Source organism: Megalobrama amblycephala, linkage group LG13, assembly GCF_018812025.1.
Source record: "Megalobrama amblycephala isolate DHTTF-2021 linkage group LG13, ASM1881202v1, whole genome shotgun sequence".
Classification (NCBI taxonomy): Eukaryota; Metazoa; Chordata; class Actinopteri; order Cypriniformes; family Xenocyprididae; genus Megalobrama; species Megalobrama amblycephala.
The window spans coordinates 36,692,374-36,710,045 of record NC_063056.1 but is presented as its reverse complement, the minus strand read 5'-3'; the positions used below and the strand labels follow the sequence as shown (position 1 = coordinate 36,710,045).

Here is a 17,672-nt window from a genome sequence, read left to right as displayed (position 1 = left end):
GAGTGGGAATATTTTATATCACTTACATGCACAACAAGAGTACCATCCACCAGAACCTCAAGCCTGACCACATCATGGTGAGATGCTTTGTGTGAATAGATTCATTTCCTTTTCATTTTTATGGCTGTGTAGCCTGATTAGACATTTCTGATCAGACAAAATAATTTGTGTGAAATCAAACACCCTGTAGAATAATACACTGTGTTAAAGAGGATGAAAATCAAAACATGATTGAGTGAACTTTACACGTGAAAGAACAGTAAACATGCAAGCCATCTGATAATTGAAGTGATGATAACTGTGAGAGGTCAAAAGGGCTAAAAGAAAGTAGTCTCACTGTATGCTTGTCATCTTTGAAAATTCTGAACATTCCATTTGTATCAGAGATATCAAATGTTTTAAAACTCACAAAGAGACTTCACAAAGTAATAAAAGCAAGTCTATACAAACAAGTTTTTAAATGAGACTTAAATACGCTTTGGCTACTGTCATAACCCTTGTTCCCTGATGGAGGGAATGGAGAAGTTATGTTGACTGACATTTGGGGTCTTACTTAGAAGCCCCAATCACCTCTGAGTTTTAGAAAAAACGGCCAGTGAAACTGGCGGATGGAGTTTACATGTCTAGTCTCTCCTCCATACAAGCAGGTATAAAAGATGGTGGCATGCATCCACTCATTAAGGTATCCTGGCCATTCCGCTAGTTCAATGTTGAGGCAGGAGGGACATAACATCTTCGTTCCCTCCATCAAGGAATGAGAGTTACGATAGTAACCTAGACCTTCCCTTTTTGTCAGTCATGTTTGATGTTATGTTGACTGATACAGTCCAAAAGTTTGGAACCACTAAGATTTTTAATGTTTTTAAAAGAAGTTTCGTCTGCTCACCAAGGCTACATTTATTTAATTAAAAATACAGTAAAAAACAATAATATTGTGAAATATTATTACAATTTAAAATAAAACAAAGTAATTTATTCCTGTGATGGCAAAGCTGAATTTTCAGCATCATTACTCCAGTCTTCAGTGTCACATGATCCTTCGGAAATCATTCTAATATGCTGATCTGCTGCTCAAGAAACATTTAATGTGTACAATTGTACAAAATATTTGTGTACAATATTTTTTTTCAGGATTATTTGATGAATAGAAAGTTCAAAAGAACAGTGTTTATCTGAAATCTAATCTTTAGTAACATTATAAATGTCTTTACTGCCACTTTTGATTGATTTAATGCATCCTTGCTGAATAAAAGTATTCATTTCTTTAATTTCTTTTCAAAAAAATAAAAATAAAAATTCTTACTGACCCCAAACTTTTGAACGGTAGTGTATAATGCTACAGAAGCTTTGTATTTCAGATAAATGCTGTTCTTTTGAACTTTCTATTCATCAAGGAATCCTGAAAAAAAAAAGTACACAACTGTTTTCAACATTGAAAATAATCATAAATGTTTATTGAGCAGCAGATCAGCATATTAGAATGATTTCTGAAGGATCATGTGACACTGAAGACTGGAGTAACGATGCTGAAAATTCAGCTTTGCATCACAGGAATAAATTACTTTGTCAAATATATTCAAATAGAAAACAGTTATTTTAAATTGTAATAATATTTCACAATATTACTGTTTTTTACTGTATTTTTAATTAAATGTAGCCTTGGTAAGCAGACAAAACATATTTTAAAAACATAAAAAATCTTAGTGGTTCCAAACTTTTGGACTGTACTGTATAGGGTCCCTATGGAAAGCACCACAACCACTGAACTGTGTTACAAGTTTTGGCAATGCAGATGCTGGCAAGCTGTAGAGTGTGTGTTGGCAACTGCCCTCTTAAAGTAGTAACCTACCCAGCGCCTCATGTAACCTCAAAATCTTAGTCCTCCATGCCGACGGGGTGCAATGGACAGGGCTTATGGAGATGGTTAGCTGCTGTTCCTGTATGTTCTTTACAGAAAGAGTGCTTTGGCTCTCTTCCCATGTTTTCTTTTTCTTTCAGCCATGACCAGTGGTTAACGCTGGGGAAGCATACCTAGTCCGAGTGGAGAGGGACGCTACAGATGCCACATCCTACCGATAGGGAGGAACATGTGGAAATACACATATGGACTGAGCCATGGGGGCAGATGCTCCAAAAAGTTCATAAAGAGATCGTAAAACTAATCCATATGAATTAACCGGTTTAGCCCAAATGTTCTGAAGAGACACGATTGCTTTATATGATGAACAAATTGAATTTAGGCTTTTATTCACATATTTATTCACATCCCCAGCCAGATAGTTCCAAGCCCCGAGACTTCTGAGACCCCTCGACTGCTGATTGCACTCCCTGTTACAGCGGTGGGCTGGTGGCCATAATGTGTGTTTGGGCAGCACACTGCTCTCCAGTTCAAATCGAGGCAGCGACATCCGCTCGTGAATTCCCTGCCATTCCTGTTACAACTATGGATGTCGTTTCTGAAAACCCTGCCTGTCCCATTAAGCCGGTGGATGTTGTTCCTAAATTCTCTGTATGTCCTGCTGTGACCAAGGAGGTCTTTGATTAACTTTTTGCTTCAATGTCTGTCTTTGCACTCCCTGTCTGCCCCATCAAGAAACTTCTGCACTGACACAACCACTGAGATCTTCTCTAGACCCTCTTCAGCTCCATCTGCTCCACTGTGGTGACTGCAGTTTTGTCTGCTCCACTTATGTGGTCTTCGGCTCCATATGCCCCTCTGTGGAGATCTCTAGTTCTGTCAACACCATTGAAAAGGTCTCCGGCTTTGCCTGCTCCACCTTGGTGGTCTTTGGCTCCTTCTGATCTGCCCTGGTGTTCACCTGCTCTACCTGCTCCTCCCTGGCCATCTGCTCTGATGGCTCTGCCCTGGCTCCCCGATCTGCCTCAGTCTTTAGTCCTTCTTACACCACACTGGCCAGGCCCTCCATCCCTCCATCCCTCCCCCTGTTCCACTTCCGCTCCACCTCCCTCCTGGACTGTTTTGGAGTGTGTGGAAGCTGCTCCTTTGAGGGGGGCTATGTCACGATCCCGGTTTGGTGTCTTTTGTTTTATATGAACTTTTATGTTGAAATGTATTCTGTTCTCCTTGTTTCTGTGCTTCCTTCCTGTGTTTGGTTTCTGTTTCTTCTTGTTATCATATTAATATCGTCATTATTCACACCTGTCTTTAATTACCACTGATTTCTCTGAGTATTTAAGCTTGTGCTTTTCAGTTGTTCTTTGCTAGTCGGTGTATTTTGATGGATCGTTCCTAGATGTTCCTGTCTATTCATGTGGAGTCTTGTCATTAAAAGCAAGCTTGCAAGTGGATTCTCTCTCTGCCTCATTTCTCAGCAATCTTTACACCTCCAGACCTCTTGGAATATACAACATGTGTCACATGTGATACTTTTGCATCTTTTTTAAAAAGTTTGATGCTGGTCACACTGCCATTATATGGATGAGCGTGAGTCAGACATTTTTTTTTTTTAAATTCTCCTTTTGTGGTCCATAAACAAAAGAAGGCATATGACATTAGAACATTCCCATAATCTCCAACCAGAGGGCACTTCTCCAATCTCCTTTGATTTCCTATCATTAATACACTTCCCATAACCCTTTGCCTGGACTCATTATGCTTCATTACTTTCAGCTGTGTCTCGTTACCTTGTTAACTCTGCCTTTATAAGCTCTGTGTTTTCTGTCTTTCCTTGCAAAGTCTTGTCAGTGTCACACTGCATTTCTGAGCACTGGCTCTTGTTTCCCTTATTACTGTTTATGGTCTTGATCTCCTGCCCATTTCCCTGTTTCACTGTGTCGTGGACTTTGTCATTGTTTGCCTTGGTTTTGACCCTCTGCCTGTTACATAGATTATGATTTTTGAATTGCCTCAATAAAACGGCATTTGGATCTTCAACTAGTTTTCCAGAGCAGTTTGTGACAGTAACTCATATATTTTCATTTTAGGGTGTTCTATCCCTTTAATATACTTGTATAAAATTTAACTTGAAGATTTTCCCTGTAGGGAGCTCAGGAGCATATTCTTGTATGTTATCACATGCTATAATCATTTACAATATACTTAGATGAAACTCAGTTTGCCATGATTACCTAATTACCTACAAAATATATTTGTAATTGCCTTAAGTTTCTCTTTCATGTATTTCATCTCTCTTTCTATCTTGACTGCCTTCTGAACATTCCTGTTGACATATGGGCGGAGATTTCGTCATGTGATACTTACATAAATCTCTGTGAGAAACAAGTAGTGTCACTTTGGCTTCACAGCATTGAAGAGAAGCATTACCAAATAAAATGGTAAGGAACTAGCAAATTACATTTATATGAAACAATTTATTTATGTATTCATTCTTTGTTGTTGTGTAAAATAAATTTGTGTAGAATATTCTAATGACAATTCAGTTTCAATTAAATAAATAAATAAAAGGGTTGTAAATGTAAGGTCATTAGTTAAACATTAGTTAATGTAACATGAACTAACCATGAGCAATACATTTGTTTCTGTATTTACTATAATCTTCGTTAATGTTAGTTGATAAAAAATACAGTTGTTCATTGTTTGTTCATGTTAGTTCACAGAGCAAGTACTAATGTTATCAAGATTTTAATAATGTATTAGTAAATGTTGAAATTAACAATGTTTAATAAATGCTGTATAAGTGCAGTTCATTATTAGTTCATGTTAACTAATGAACCTTATTGTAAAGTGTTACCAATTAAATTATTGTTAGTATAATGTTTTGATAATCTAAACTAAAGTTAGATAAACAGCAAAAAGAAATACTAATGAACTACATGAAAATGTGACAAAAGGCATATTCTTCTCATCACACCACTATAGGCTACAACATCCTGTAAGAACTGCGGGTTGATGAAAAACTACAATGGAACATTACCGTATGTATTTATTTCATATGAGTTATGGCTTTTTAATGTGCATAGAAAGATTTTTTACTTATGCAAATATTTGTCTAAATGCTCTAACATACGCCAAGCTGCATCAATACTTCTTACACGACTCATTTTTAAACTTAAGGTATAGATGTAAGTGTGAACCTGAGGAATTGCCCAACCCTTTTTCTCTGGTAAGAGTGTCGCACAAATTCCAAAATATTTGTTTACAAGCAATGACGTCTTTTTTTTTTTTCCTTCTTTTAAAGATTTCTTTCTAGGACACAGTGTTTACTGTATACCAAATAACAAAAACGTTCAGTCAACATGTAGAAAAACATTGATTTTATATTTTCTCTTAAATGCAGGCATTGCTTCAGTCAAACAGTAGCATTCAGAAGTCCATGGTTGTACCAACAAACGGGGCAATCACTCGACATCACAACAACATTGAGCAAGGTGTTCAAACATATCAACGGATAGTCATGAAGAACGGCCGGGCTGTTGAAACTGAAGAAGTCAGGTTTTATTCAACCGATTGAAGGCTGATTTAAGTCACCACATCAATGTAATGATTCATGTAATGAAGTGATTGTGAGGGTTTATATGTTATATGCTGTGTATTCTCAGTGATTTCTTTTGTCAATAAACTGAGTTGGAAATATATAATGTGTTGACATGTTGCCATTATAACTTAATTGAACTTTCAGAAAGCAGTTCAGTTGCCTGATAGTCAAGGAATCTGATCTCAAGGCTTCTAGAAAGACTGAACAGAAATCAAGAGATCCAGGGTCAGTTGCTTCAATGCCATTCACAAATCCTCTGCCGTGGCCTCATGGGATAGAAAAGTGTTCATCACATGCACACTTCAGAATGTCCCGGAAATTGTAGGTCATCCGGTTACTTTTTGCCTACTCTTTTATGAGTACTGTGAATTTGGACATACTTCTTTTGTCATATACTGTTTTTTACTGTGTTTTACTATTCATTAGGGAAGTATGCGATTTCGGATGCAACCTGTATGTCCAGAGATTTCAGATTTTGGAGACAGAGATTATGCACCTCCATTTTTCTTGCATCCGTTTTGAAAGCCTCGTCACATACGTGTTTATGCAGATAGGTTGGTTGTGTCTGGAAACACACATCTTATTTGATCACTTGCAGTTAATTGCCTGCAGTCTGAACATATAGCCACAGAACTGTGTGAGGGATATTAATCTGAATATTAACTAAGTCAAATATTTTATATTGTTTACTGATGTAAATATATGCATCTGACTGAACTAATAATGTTTTAATGTTTTCACCATATTATATTTACTGGTTAACTAAATCAAAAGCAAAAGTAAAATAGTATGTGTAGTATTGAGACTTTGAACTCAGATTAACATCATGACGGTGAAAAGGTTCCCAGAAAGACGATAACAAAATCATGTTTACTGTAATGCCTGTTTGACATGAAGAAGTGGATAACCAGAATGATATTTGCATTATTTAGCTTTAGGTTACGTTATGTACTTATATTTGGCCTATATATTTCTCAGTGATGTTTCAGTCTCATTTATACTCCTGACATCAACATCATCATCATAAATATAAATAATGTAAATAATTTGTTGATGCCATAGGTCAGGAAAATGATTGAATGAGTGAATATTTCATGATTTAATGATACAGGAGGCGTGGTATGTTTGAGGTCATGCTTTCAAAAGTCAGCCATCTAACAGTCTTTTTTTTTTAATATCAGCCAAATATCATCAACAACAACAACAACAACAACACAATGACTACTGCCTAATATTCATATCATCTGCATTTTTAATGGTGCTCTCAGATTACAGTGTCACAATATTAACAAAATACTTGCGTGAAATTGTGTCTGCCATTGCCTATGACCTAAATGAAAAAATATTTCATTCTAAAATAGCCGATGAGACTGTTTTGCCTTGTCAAGTTCATGCCATGGCATGATTTTGTACTGCATCTCTTTCAGTTTCCCTTTTGGCTGCATCAAGAACATTGCCACTGACAGATGGGTGGAGATATTATTTGAGACTTAAATAGATCTGTGTGGGACACAGGCTAAGTCAGTTTGCATTTAGAAGTTTGAAGAAAAGCGTTAACGGATTTGTTAATTTCAGAATTACAATTTCCTGATAATTGGCTCTCCCCCATGTCATCCATGTCGCAGTAACATTTCAGGATTTTTTCCATATAGTGGACTTCTACGTCTACCGACAGGTCGAAGGTCCAAATTGCATTTTCAGTGCAGATTCAAAGGGCTCTACATGATCCCAGATGAGGAATAAGAGTCTTATCTAGCAAAATGATCTAAAAAAAATTAAAAATACTGTACTTTTTAACCACAAATGCTTGTCTTGCACTGCTCTGCGACGTGCCATGCATTACGTAATCACGTTATAAAGATCATGCATATTGTGGCCGGAAGTACCGATCCAGTGTCTACAAAGCGAATATGTAAAGACAAACTCAAATGGCCTGTACAATACAAAAAAAAAAAGAAAAAAAGAATGATGTCGGATGATTTTGAAATTGGAGGAGATCATTTCGCGGTACTTTCGCCTATGTCACGCATGACCTTTCCAAAGTGATTACGTAATGCGTGGCACATTACAGAGCTATTTTACCTGAAAACAGCTGTAGAATAATAAAAAAATGGTTCTTATCATTTTTGAATCTCTGCATATTTTAAAAAAACACCCATTTTCCTTCAAAAAACATGGTTGGAGATACAAGAGACCTTGAGCATTTGTTTAAAACATCAAGGGCCCTATTTTAATCTAAGCACATGGTCTGAAGCGCACAGCGCAAGTGCACTTAAGGTGTTTCCGAATTTATTTTTGCTAGTTTAACTATGGGAAAAATGGTCTGCGCGCTAGACGCAAGGGTTGTCACTATTCTCTTAATGTGAGTAATGGGTGTGTTTTGGGCTTAATGTGCAATAAACCAATCAGAGTGTCATCTCCCATTCCATTTAAAAGCCAGTTGCGCCATGGCGGATTTGCTATTTAGATGGCGGAATTTGCAAGTGAAAAAACTGAATGCTTCTCTAGCAAGGAAATGCGAGGTTAAAGCGCGTGAGCAGACCATCTACGGGAAAAGCCGGATTCCACCAAAGCATTTATATCTTTATACACAGAATAATAATCTTTAAGTTGGCTTGAAAAAGCCAACTAACTGTAATGCTATTTAAACTTATTATTTTTCTGAGACCAGCTCTAAGTCCTCCTAGAGCTTTAACTCTATCCGGTTGTTAAGTCTGACGTCACGCAGCAGTGCTTCCGGGTCCTAACGCTCTATTTCATACCATAAGAAAACAACAAATGGTGCTAATATACACACATGATGTGGTGTACACAACCTCGAACACCATGGCAACAGCACATCAACCACACAGAGCACCCTAGCAACCTCATAGCAATACCCTAGCAACCACCCAAAATACCTTAGCAACCGTATAACAACACCTTAGCAACCACCCCGAGTACCCAAGCAACCGCATAGCAACACCTTAGCAACCATCCTGAGTACCCTAGCAACCGCATAGCAACACCATAGCAACCACCCAGAGTACCTTAGCAACCGCATAGCAACACCCTAGCAACCATCCCGAGAACCCTAGCAACCACATAGCAACACCTTAGCAACCACCCCAAGTACCCTAGCAACCGCATAGCAACACCTTAGCAACCACCCAGAGTACCTTAGCAACCGCATAGCAACACCTTAGCAACCACCCCAAGTACCCTAGCAACCGCATAGCAACACCTTAGCAACCACCCAGAGTACCTTAGCAACCGCATAGCAACACCCTAGCAACCACCCCGAGAACCCTAGCAACCACATAGCAACACCTTAGCAACCACCCAGAGTACCTTAGCAACCATATAGCAACACCTTAGCAACCACCTTGAGTGCCCTAGCAACCACATAGCAACACCATAGCAACCACCCAGAGTACCTTAGCAACCGCACAGCAACACCCTAGAAACCACCCCGAGTACCCTAGCAACCGCTTAGCAACCACCTAGAGTACCCTAGCAACACCATAGCAACCACCCCGAGTACCTTAGCAACACCCTAGCAACCACCCAGAGTACCCTAGCCACCGCGTAGCAACACCTTACCAACCACCTAGAGTACCCTAGCAACACCATAGCAACCACCCCGAGTACCTTAGCAACCGCATAGCAACACCTTAGCAACCACCCAAGTACCCTAGCAACCGCATAGCAACACCTTAGCAACCACATAACACCCTAGTAACCGCCTTGAGTACCCTGACTCTCTATCTATCTATCTATCTATCTATCTATCTATCTATCTATCTATCTATCTATCTATCAAACTAAATTTATCAAAACTACTAAACTAAAACTTAAACTTTTAAACTTCAAAACTTTTAAAACTACTTCAAACTTTCTCGACCGGCTTTTTCAAGCCAACTTAAAGTTTGTCTCGACAAACTTTTTTATCTAGTTTATATTGTAATCCTTATATTTTTAATATTTAGCATGTTTGTGAGCTGCTGCGTATCCCTGTGTGTGTAATAAGCAGTGTGAAAGCACCTTGTGCACCCACCTTTAGGAGTATATTACTAACAAATACAACTTAAGTAGACAGACAAACGATACAAATGAGAACCAGCTGAGGGCAGTAAACTCAGATGTGTATTGGGCAAAAGGACTCTGGGAAATAGAGTTCATAGCAGTGTCACTGTGGAAGGGGAAGGAGTACCTTCTGTGGACAACTAGGGCACAACAGCTAGATACTGTAACAATAGTAGCTTACATAAGCCAGCAATCTAAACAATTTTTCAAAAAGGCGCTATGTTTAGGCTACATATAAATAGCATCTAAACATGTACATTCTCACCTAAAAAACTCCTAAAACTACATTCCGTGAGACAATAACAGTAGAATTAAAAAATTAAAGAATTTAATTCGAGGACCAGATGTAACTGTTGTATATATATATATATATATATATATAGTTTCAGTGCAGCTTCAAAGAGCTCTACATGATCCCAGATGAGGAATAAGAGTCTTATCTAGCAAAATGATCTAAAAAAAATTAAAAATACTGTACTTTTTAACCACAAATGCTTGTCTTGCACTGCTCTGCGACGTGCCATGCATTACGTAATCACGTTATAAAGATCATGCATATTGTGGCCGGAAGTACCGATCCAGTGTCTACAAAGCGAATATGTAAAGACAAACTCAAATGGCCTGTACAATACAAAAAAAAGAAAAGAAAAAAAGAATGATGTCGGATGATTTTGAAATTGGAGGAGATCATTTCGCGGTACTTTCGCCTATGTCACGCATGACCTTTCCAAAGTGATTACGTAATGCGTGGCACATTACAGAGCTATTTTACCTGAAAACAGCTGTAGAATATTAAAAAAATGGTTCTTATCATTTTTGAATCTCTGCATATTTTAAAAAAACACCCATTTTCCTTCAAAAAACATGGTTGGAGATACAAGAGACCTTGAGCATTTGTTTAAAACATCAAGGGCCCTATTTTAATCTAAGCACATGGTCTGAAGCGCACAGCGCAAGTGCACTTAAGGTGTTTCCGAATTTATTTTTGCTAGTTTAACTATGGGAAAAATGGTCTGCGCGCTAGACGCAAGGGTTGTCACTATTCTCTTAATGTGAGTAATGGGTGTGTTTTGGGCTTAATGTGCAATAAACCAATCAGAGTGTCATCTCCCATTCCATTTAAAAGCCAGTTGCGCCATGGCGGATTTGCTATTTAGATGGCGGAATTTGCAAGTGAAAAAACTGAATGCTTCTCTAGCAAGGAAATGCGAGGTTAAAGCGCGTGAGCAGACCATCTACGGGAAAAGCCGGATTCCACCAAAGCATTTATATCTTTATACACAGAATAATAATCTTTAAGTTGGCTTGAAAAAGCCAACTAACTGTAATGCTATTTAAACTTATTATTTTTCTGAGACCAGCTCTAAGTCCTCCTAGAGCTTTAACTCTATCCGGTTGTTAAGTCTGACGTCACGCAGCAGTGCTTCCGGGTCCTAACGCTCTATTTCATACCATAAGAAAACAACAAATGGTGCTAATATACACACATGATGTGGTGTACACAACCTCGAACACCATGGCAACAGCACATCAACCACACAGAGCACCCTAGCAACCTCATAGCAATACCCTAGCAACCACCCAAAATACCTTAGCAACCGTATAACAACACCTTAGCAACCACCCCGAGTACCCAAGCAACCGCATAGCAACACCTTAGCAACCACCCCAAGTACCTTAGCAACCGCATAGCAACACCTTAGCAACCACCCAGAGTACCTTAGCAACCGCATAGCAACACCCTAGCAACCACCCCGAGAACCCTAGCAACCGCAAAGCAACACCCTAGAAACCACCCCGAGTACCCTAGCAACCGCTTAGCAACACCTTAGCAACCACCCAGAGTACCTTAGCAACCGCATAGCAACACCCTAGCAATCATCCCGAGAACCCTAGCAACCACATAGCAACACCTTAGCAACCACCCAGAGTACCTTAGCAACCATATAGCAACACCTTAGCAACCACCTTGAGTGCCCTAGCAACCACATAGCAACACCATAGCAACCACCCAGAGTACCTTAGCAACCGCACAGCAACACCCTAGAAACCACCCCGAGTACCCTAGCAACCGCTTAGCAACCACCTAGAGTACCCTAGCAACACCATAGCAACCACCCCGAGTACCTTAGCAACACCCTAGCAACCACCCAGAGTACCCTAGCCACCGCGTAGTAACACCTTACCAACCACCTAGAGTACCCTAGCAACACCATAGCAACCACCCGAGTACCTTAGCAACCGCATAGCAACACCTTAGCAACCACCCAAGTACCCTAGCAACCGCATAGCAACACCTTAGCAACCACATAACACCCTAGTAACCGCCTTGAGTACCCTGACTCTCTCTCTATCTATCTATCTATCTATCTATCTATCTATCTATCTATCTATCAAACTAAATTTATCAAAACTACTAAACTAAAACTTAAACTTTTAAACTTCAAAACTTTTAAAACTACTTCAAACTTTCTCGACCGGCTTTTTCAAGCCAACTTAAAGTTTGTCTCGACAAACTTTTTTATCTAGTTTATATTGTAATCCTTATATTTTTAATATTTAGCATGTTTGTGAGCTGCTGCGTATCCCTGTGTGTGTAATAAGCAGTGTGAAAGCACCTTGTGCACCCACCTTTAGGAGTATATTACTAACAAATACAACTTAAGTAGACAGACAAACGATACAAATGAGAACCAGCTGAGGGCAGTAAACTCAGATGTGTATTGGGCAAAAGGACTCTGGGAAATAGAGTTCATAGCAGTGTCACTGTGGAAGGGGAAGGAGTACCTTCTGTGGACAACTAGGGCACAACAGCTAGATACTGTAACAATAGTAGCTTACATAAGCCAGCAATCTAAACAATTTTTCAAAAAGGCGCTATGTTTAGGCTACATATAAATAGCATCTAAACATGTACATTCTCACCTAAAAAACTCCTAAAACTACATTCCGTGAGACAATAACAGTAGAATTTAAAAATTAAAGAATTTAATTCGAGGACCAGATGTAACTGTTGTGTATATATATATATATATATATATATATATATATATATATATATATATATATATATATATATATATATATTTATATTTATATATATATAGCAAAACAAAACAAAAAAATAATTATTCATTATCAAAAGCATATTAAATACAATTTAGACATTCAAAAACAAAACATTCAATAACATACCTACATTAATGTTAGGACAGGGTCCGTGTTTGATTTCAACAGCACGCCTGTTTGTTTGCAGTCGACAGCTTTAAAACCATCTGAACTAGAGATATTTTAGGCTTCTGTTAAATGCATTGAAAAATTGTTCTTGTATCATGGAGTAAACATCCAACATGGCTTAAAAATGATCTTCGGTGAATGAATGTTTTTCATGAATGAAGTGTTTATTCCTTAACTAAGCCTTTCTGTAGCTACTGTTTGTTTTGCCCTTTGAAGTTTTATACTTTCCGTTTCACTTTTAGAACCATTACTGAGGAATTGATGACTGCTAGTGGGTGGTGATTATCTGATGATGTTTTTTTGTTTTTTTTGTCTGACTGTGCTTTTTTCAACACATCATTTTAAAAGACTTGACAGCTGCAATGGTAAGTCAAACCAACTGTACTATTATTTTATAGTAGGCCAATATTGAATGAATATTATCCATATGGAAATTGTTCTCATGTGTCTATGATAGAATCAGGTGTCTGCAAACCACTAGAATTTAATTTATTGCTCATCAATTTTTGAGGTATTATTGGTTATCATTGGCTATTACTGGCTCTTGATTGTTTACTGATCATTTAAAATTCTGTAAAATACCACACAATTGTTCATTTTTTTTCTTTTTGAGCCTTTAATCCAACATAATAGGTCCTTTTGGTCACACTTTAGTTTAGGGTCCAGTTCCCACTATTAACTAACTACTAACTATGACTTTTCCAACAATAAACTCCTAATTACTGCTTATTAATAGTTGTTAAGTTTAGGTATTGGGTAGGATTATGGGATGTAGAATATGGTCATGCAGAATAAGGCATTAATATGTGCTTTATAAGTACTAATAAACAGGCAAAATTCTAGTAATATGCATGTTAAGAAGCAACTAGTTATAGTGAGAATTGGAGCCTAAACTAAAGTGCTACTGTACTTTTAAATATAATGTCTTAAAGATGACAAAATTACAAAAGTTGCTAATGATTTGAGGTTTTTCAGAATGGACAAGGAAAGCAATGGTTGGAATTCAAGAACAAGAGGGACAACATTTTTTACATTTTACCCATAACTACTGCTTGAAGTTTAACATAGACATTACGATGCTCTGACATTATGATGTGCACTTTAAAATGATATAAAAATATCTAAAAGAGTGTTTATTTATTTAATTGAAACTTTAAAGAATTAAAGAAAAGAAATAAATCACTGACACACACCCATCACCCACATGCACACACAACCACCCCCACTCCCCTCACATGTGTGTGTGTGTGTGTGTGTGTGTGTGTGTGTGTGTGTGTTCACATGGTCTTTGATGTAGATTAATTACAATAAATTAATAAAACAATGAATAAATCAGAATTTTTAATTGTTTCTCCAGATGGCTTTTTCAACTGCTACTTATGGTAAAGGAAACTTTGGAAAGGTGTATAAAGTAACATTTAGAAATACCTGTGTGGCTCTTAAAAAGGTGCCCTGTACTGTTGCAACTAAAGAAGAAATTCAGAAAGAGAAAAATATATATCGGTAAGTGTATATATATATATTGCTACTTGTTCAATTTACTAACTAATGCAACAATTATTGCACATTTTGTGCAATTTAAATGCATAAAATTCATACAAATTTGTAAATTGCAAGCTTACTTCACTTGTTTTGAGACTACACGAATAATGAATAATATTTGTTGCATTAACTGAAACTGGGCAGTGGAGTTTTAGTTCCCATAATGCTTTGCATGAGACTCGATTGGGAGAATAAATGTTGAAATGAAGTGTTATTCTATGTTCTTTTGCTAAAATTGAGCAAAATTGAGAAAGGGGAAGTTTAATTGGCTATAATGTTATGTGAGCGATTACTGCGTTCATTACATTATAAAATAAAAAAGAAATGACATATTTTGTCTGCTAATGTACGCTGAGGCTTGCTGTTAGTAGTTAACCTAAAAGAGATTTATTTGCATTCAGATGTTTTAGGACTTACTCAAGTCATTCAGGTTCTGGATCCTGGATACTTTCATTTATGATATTTCATATTTTGCACACATGATCTTATTGTAGGTCATTGAATCATTCCAATGTGGTGAAGCTCCTGGCAGATCCCTGGCTGGACTCTATGAGCATGTGGAATATCCCTTTGGAATTCATCTCTGGGAAAACTCTGGAAAAACTTATGTTCAGCTCACAGTCATACATGGAGGTAAAATATTTATTTATTTATTATTATTATTTAAATTTTGGTTAATTTTTTTTTTCTTCTTTTCTTAAAGGTAACTTTTGGACCTTTAGCGGTTAATAGAACAAAACTGCATATATTATACAGAAGAACGTTGCTGCTTTACAGTGAACTCTGTTAGAGAGCTACATATGGCAATTTATCCCTTATTCACCTGTTAGTGTTGAGTAATAAAACCCCATCTTCGCAACATATTTACAACATTTCAAATCCATCAGTTCTCATAATTTCCGAAAAAACAAATGTTGATTCTTGTATTATTACGAACTTTGTTGCATACGTTTTTGCCAACAGACTTTCCTTTCTCAGCATAAAATGGGTAGAGATTTAGCGTGCTCCATTTTAGTGTTGTCAAAAATATTGATGGGTGAGTGATGAGTGATGAGTGATGTATGTACGCAATTTCTCGACAGGTCTAAAATATAAACACTTACAACAGGCTTGTGAATCAGGGTAAGACAAAAACACGTTTTGGAAGAGGGATCGAAAATGTATTGACTCGTTATTTAAATATTGCTACTTCTGAACAAAAAAAGTTACATAATGTATCGAAATCTTGGCATTTAGTCAAACAATTACCATTAAATAATGCATCTCCTCCAAAAGGTTCCAAAAGAGGTTTTTCATCCCGATGCAACTGAAGAACCATTTTAGGATCCCTAAAGAACATTTATGTGAACATTATTCCTTAGTGTGAAGTATATTTTAATAATCGGAGGAAACTTTTTCCACTGTAAAGAACCTTTTGTGCAATGGAAAGGTTCCATGGATGTCAAAGTTGTTACAGACAGTATATGTATTAGATGATTTTTTATTAATGCAATCAGTGGTAATATCTTTTTCATTTCTTAATTTCTACAGCTAACAAAGCCTGTCATAATCACCATTATCAATGGCATGTGTGAAGGCCTCGCTTACATGCACAGCAAGAGTATCGTCCATCAGGACCTCAAGCCTGACAACATCATGGTGAGATGCTCTGTGTGTCGAGATTTTTTTTCCGAACAAATGCCCTGTGGACAGATAGACTGTTAATGACAGCTTTTAACATGATTTTCAGTCAATTTAAAATGTTTTGAGGAATATTTCTCTAGAAATGTAAGTCTAAAAAGGTTTTTTATCAATCTGTATTTCATAGATTATACTGTAGGCTACTACATTATAGAAAGTTATGAATGAACTTCACTCATTTGAAATGGTTTTTCCGTGCATATACTGGTTGCATGCGAATATGGTTATCTTCTCATCATGAGTGACTCAAACTAAAAAGCAACAAAAAGCTAATATTTGAACTTTTATTAGATTTTACAGCTCACTCATTACAGCACGTCTCATTCACAGGTGGAACACAACACTTATCGGGCCGTCATAATTGACTTAGGACTCGCCAGATTTCAAAGGAACGGGCTTTGCTTTGGCGCAGAAGGAGGCAATTGGTGTTACTCTGCGCCGGAGATTTTCCAAGGAAAATACAGAGACCAGTACTCTGATGTGTGGGCGATGGGCAAAATCATAACAGAGCTCCTGATCGTGCCCAGAGCGAGACTCCCTCCGACCATCACCACTGTTCATGTGATCGCAGCCATGAATATGAATCCGTATGCTTTCCCGGTCTCTAGAATGGTAAACAAACTTGTTTTATTCAGACCTACAATGGCACAGATTTTAGGACAGATTGTTCAGGCAGGGAGAAGCTGGATTTTGTATACTTCTCTTTTTGGGAATGTAGGAATGTAGCTATTTAAAAGATTCTCTAGAAGCTTAGATTTGGCAAGGAGTTTATTACTGACTGACAAACTTCACTAACACGTTTGCTGTGTTCATGTGCCAGTTATGAACTCGATGAAGTGTAAATCTCAAGATAGTAAATGACTACAATTACTAAAAAAAGATGCATTAAGAAACATCTTTCAGGTTGTGCCGGGGAAATGTAATTCTATGGCCAACAATCAAAAGAGGGCAAATGTTTTTTAAGTGTATTTTTGGATGTTGAGAATATAATTTAGTTTTTCTTTATTTTTTCAGAGATTATATGTGATGATATAGATTTGGATATATAAATAGATATATTTTTATGTTATATATTATTTAATTATGATCAGTGTCAGTTTAATGGAATAAAAACAGAGTTCGTTTGAAATGTCAGAACAGTGGCCAACAGTTATTTGTTGTTCATTTTAATGTGGTTGATTAATACATTTATTTTACATGAATAAAATGCTCTTTGATATTTTCAGTGCTCTTTGTTGATACACATCTGTTGACATACTAGATGTTTCACTTTCAGAAACTATCATGCGATGTTCCCTTAAGGAAATGTTTCTGCTCAGAAGTTGTTTTTTCATTCCTCAGAAGACTTCATGGAGATCTCATACTTGTTTCATTTAACTTTCTTTCAGATGTTTCTCTTAAAGGGATAGTTCACCCAAAAAAATTTTTTTTTTTCCTACTCTGTTAGTCAATGGGGAGCGTGATCTGCTTGGTTACAAACATTCTTCCAAATATCTTCCTTTGTGCTCAACAGAACAAATAAATATATACAGGTTTGGAACAACTTCAGGGAGAGTAAATGATGACAGAATTTTCATTTTGGGGTGAACTATCCCTTTAAAACAGAGTGGCAGTTTGTTTCAGTTTGTAGTTCAACCACTAGAGGGCGTGTTTGATCACAAAAAAATGTTATAAAACGTTCTTTCAACTGCA

General features: G+C 37.1%; 1 protein-coding gene across 1 annotated transcript; it reads left to right on the top strand.

The window, feature by feature from the left end:
• Positions 1 to 12,700: 12,700 nt before the first annotated feature.
• Positions 12,701 to 17,379, top strand: LOC125243625 (inhibitor of nuclear factor kappa-B kinase subunit alpha-like). The gene is made up of 5 exons (XM_048153400.1): positions 12,701 to 13,123; positions 14,116 to 14,261; positions 14,795 to 14,933; positions 15,831 to 15,938; positions 16,311 to 17,379. The coding sequence occupies exons 1-5, from the start codon at positions 13,121 to 13,123 to the stop codon at positions 16,704 to 16,706; spliced, it is 792 nt and encodes a 263-aa protein (XP_048009357.1). The 5' UTR covers positions 12,701 to 13,120; the 3' UTR covers positions 16,707 to 17,379.
• Positions 17,380 to 17,672: the final 293 nt, after the last annotated feature.

Bases quoted from the DNA above. Each gene is read 5' to 3' on its own strand.
- LOC125243625 (XM_048153400.1), top strand. The intron at 14,262-14,794 runs GTAAGTGTATAT...ATCTTATTGTAG, and splicing joins AAAGAGAAAAATATATATCG to GTCATTGAATCATTCCAATG. The intron at 14,934-15,830 runs GTAAAATATTTA...TAATTTCTACAG, and splicing joins GCTCACAGTCATACATGGAG to CTAACAAAGCCTGTCATAAT.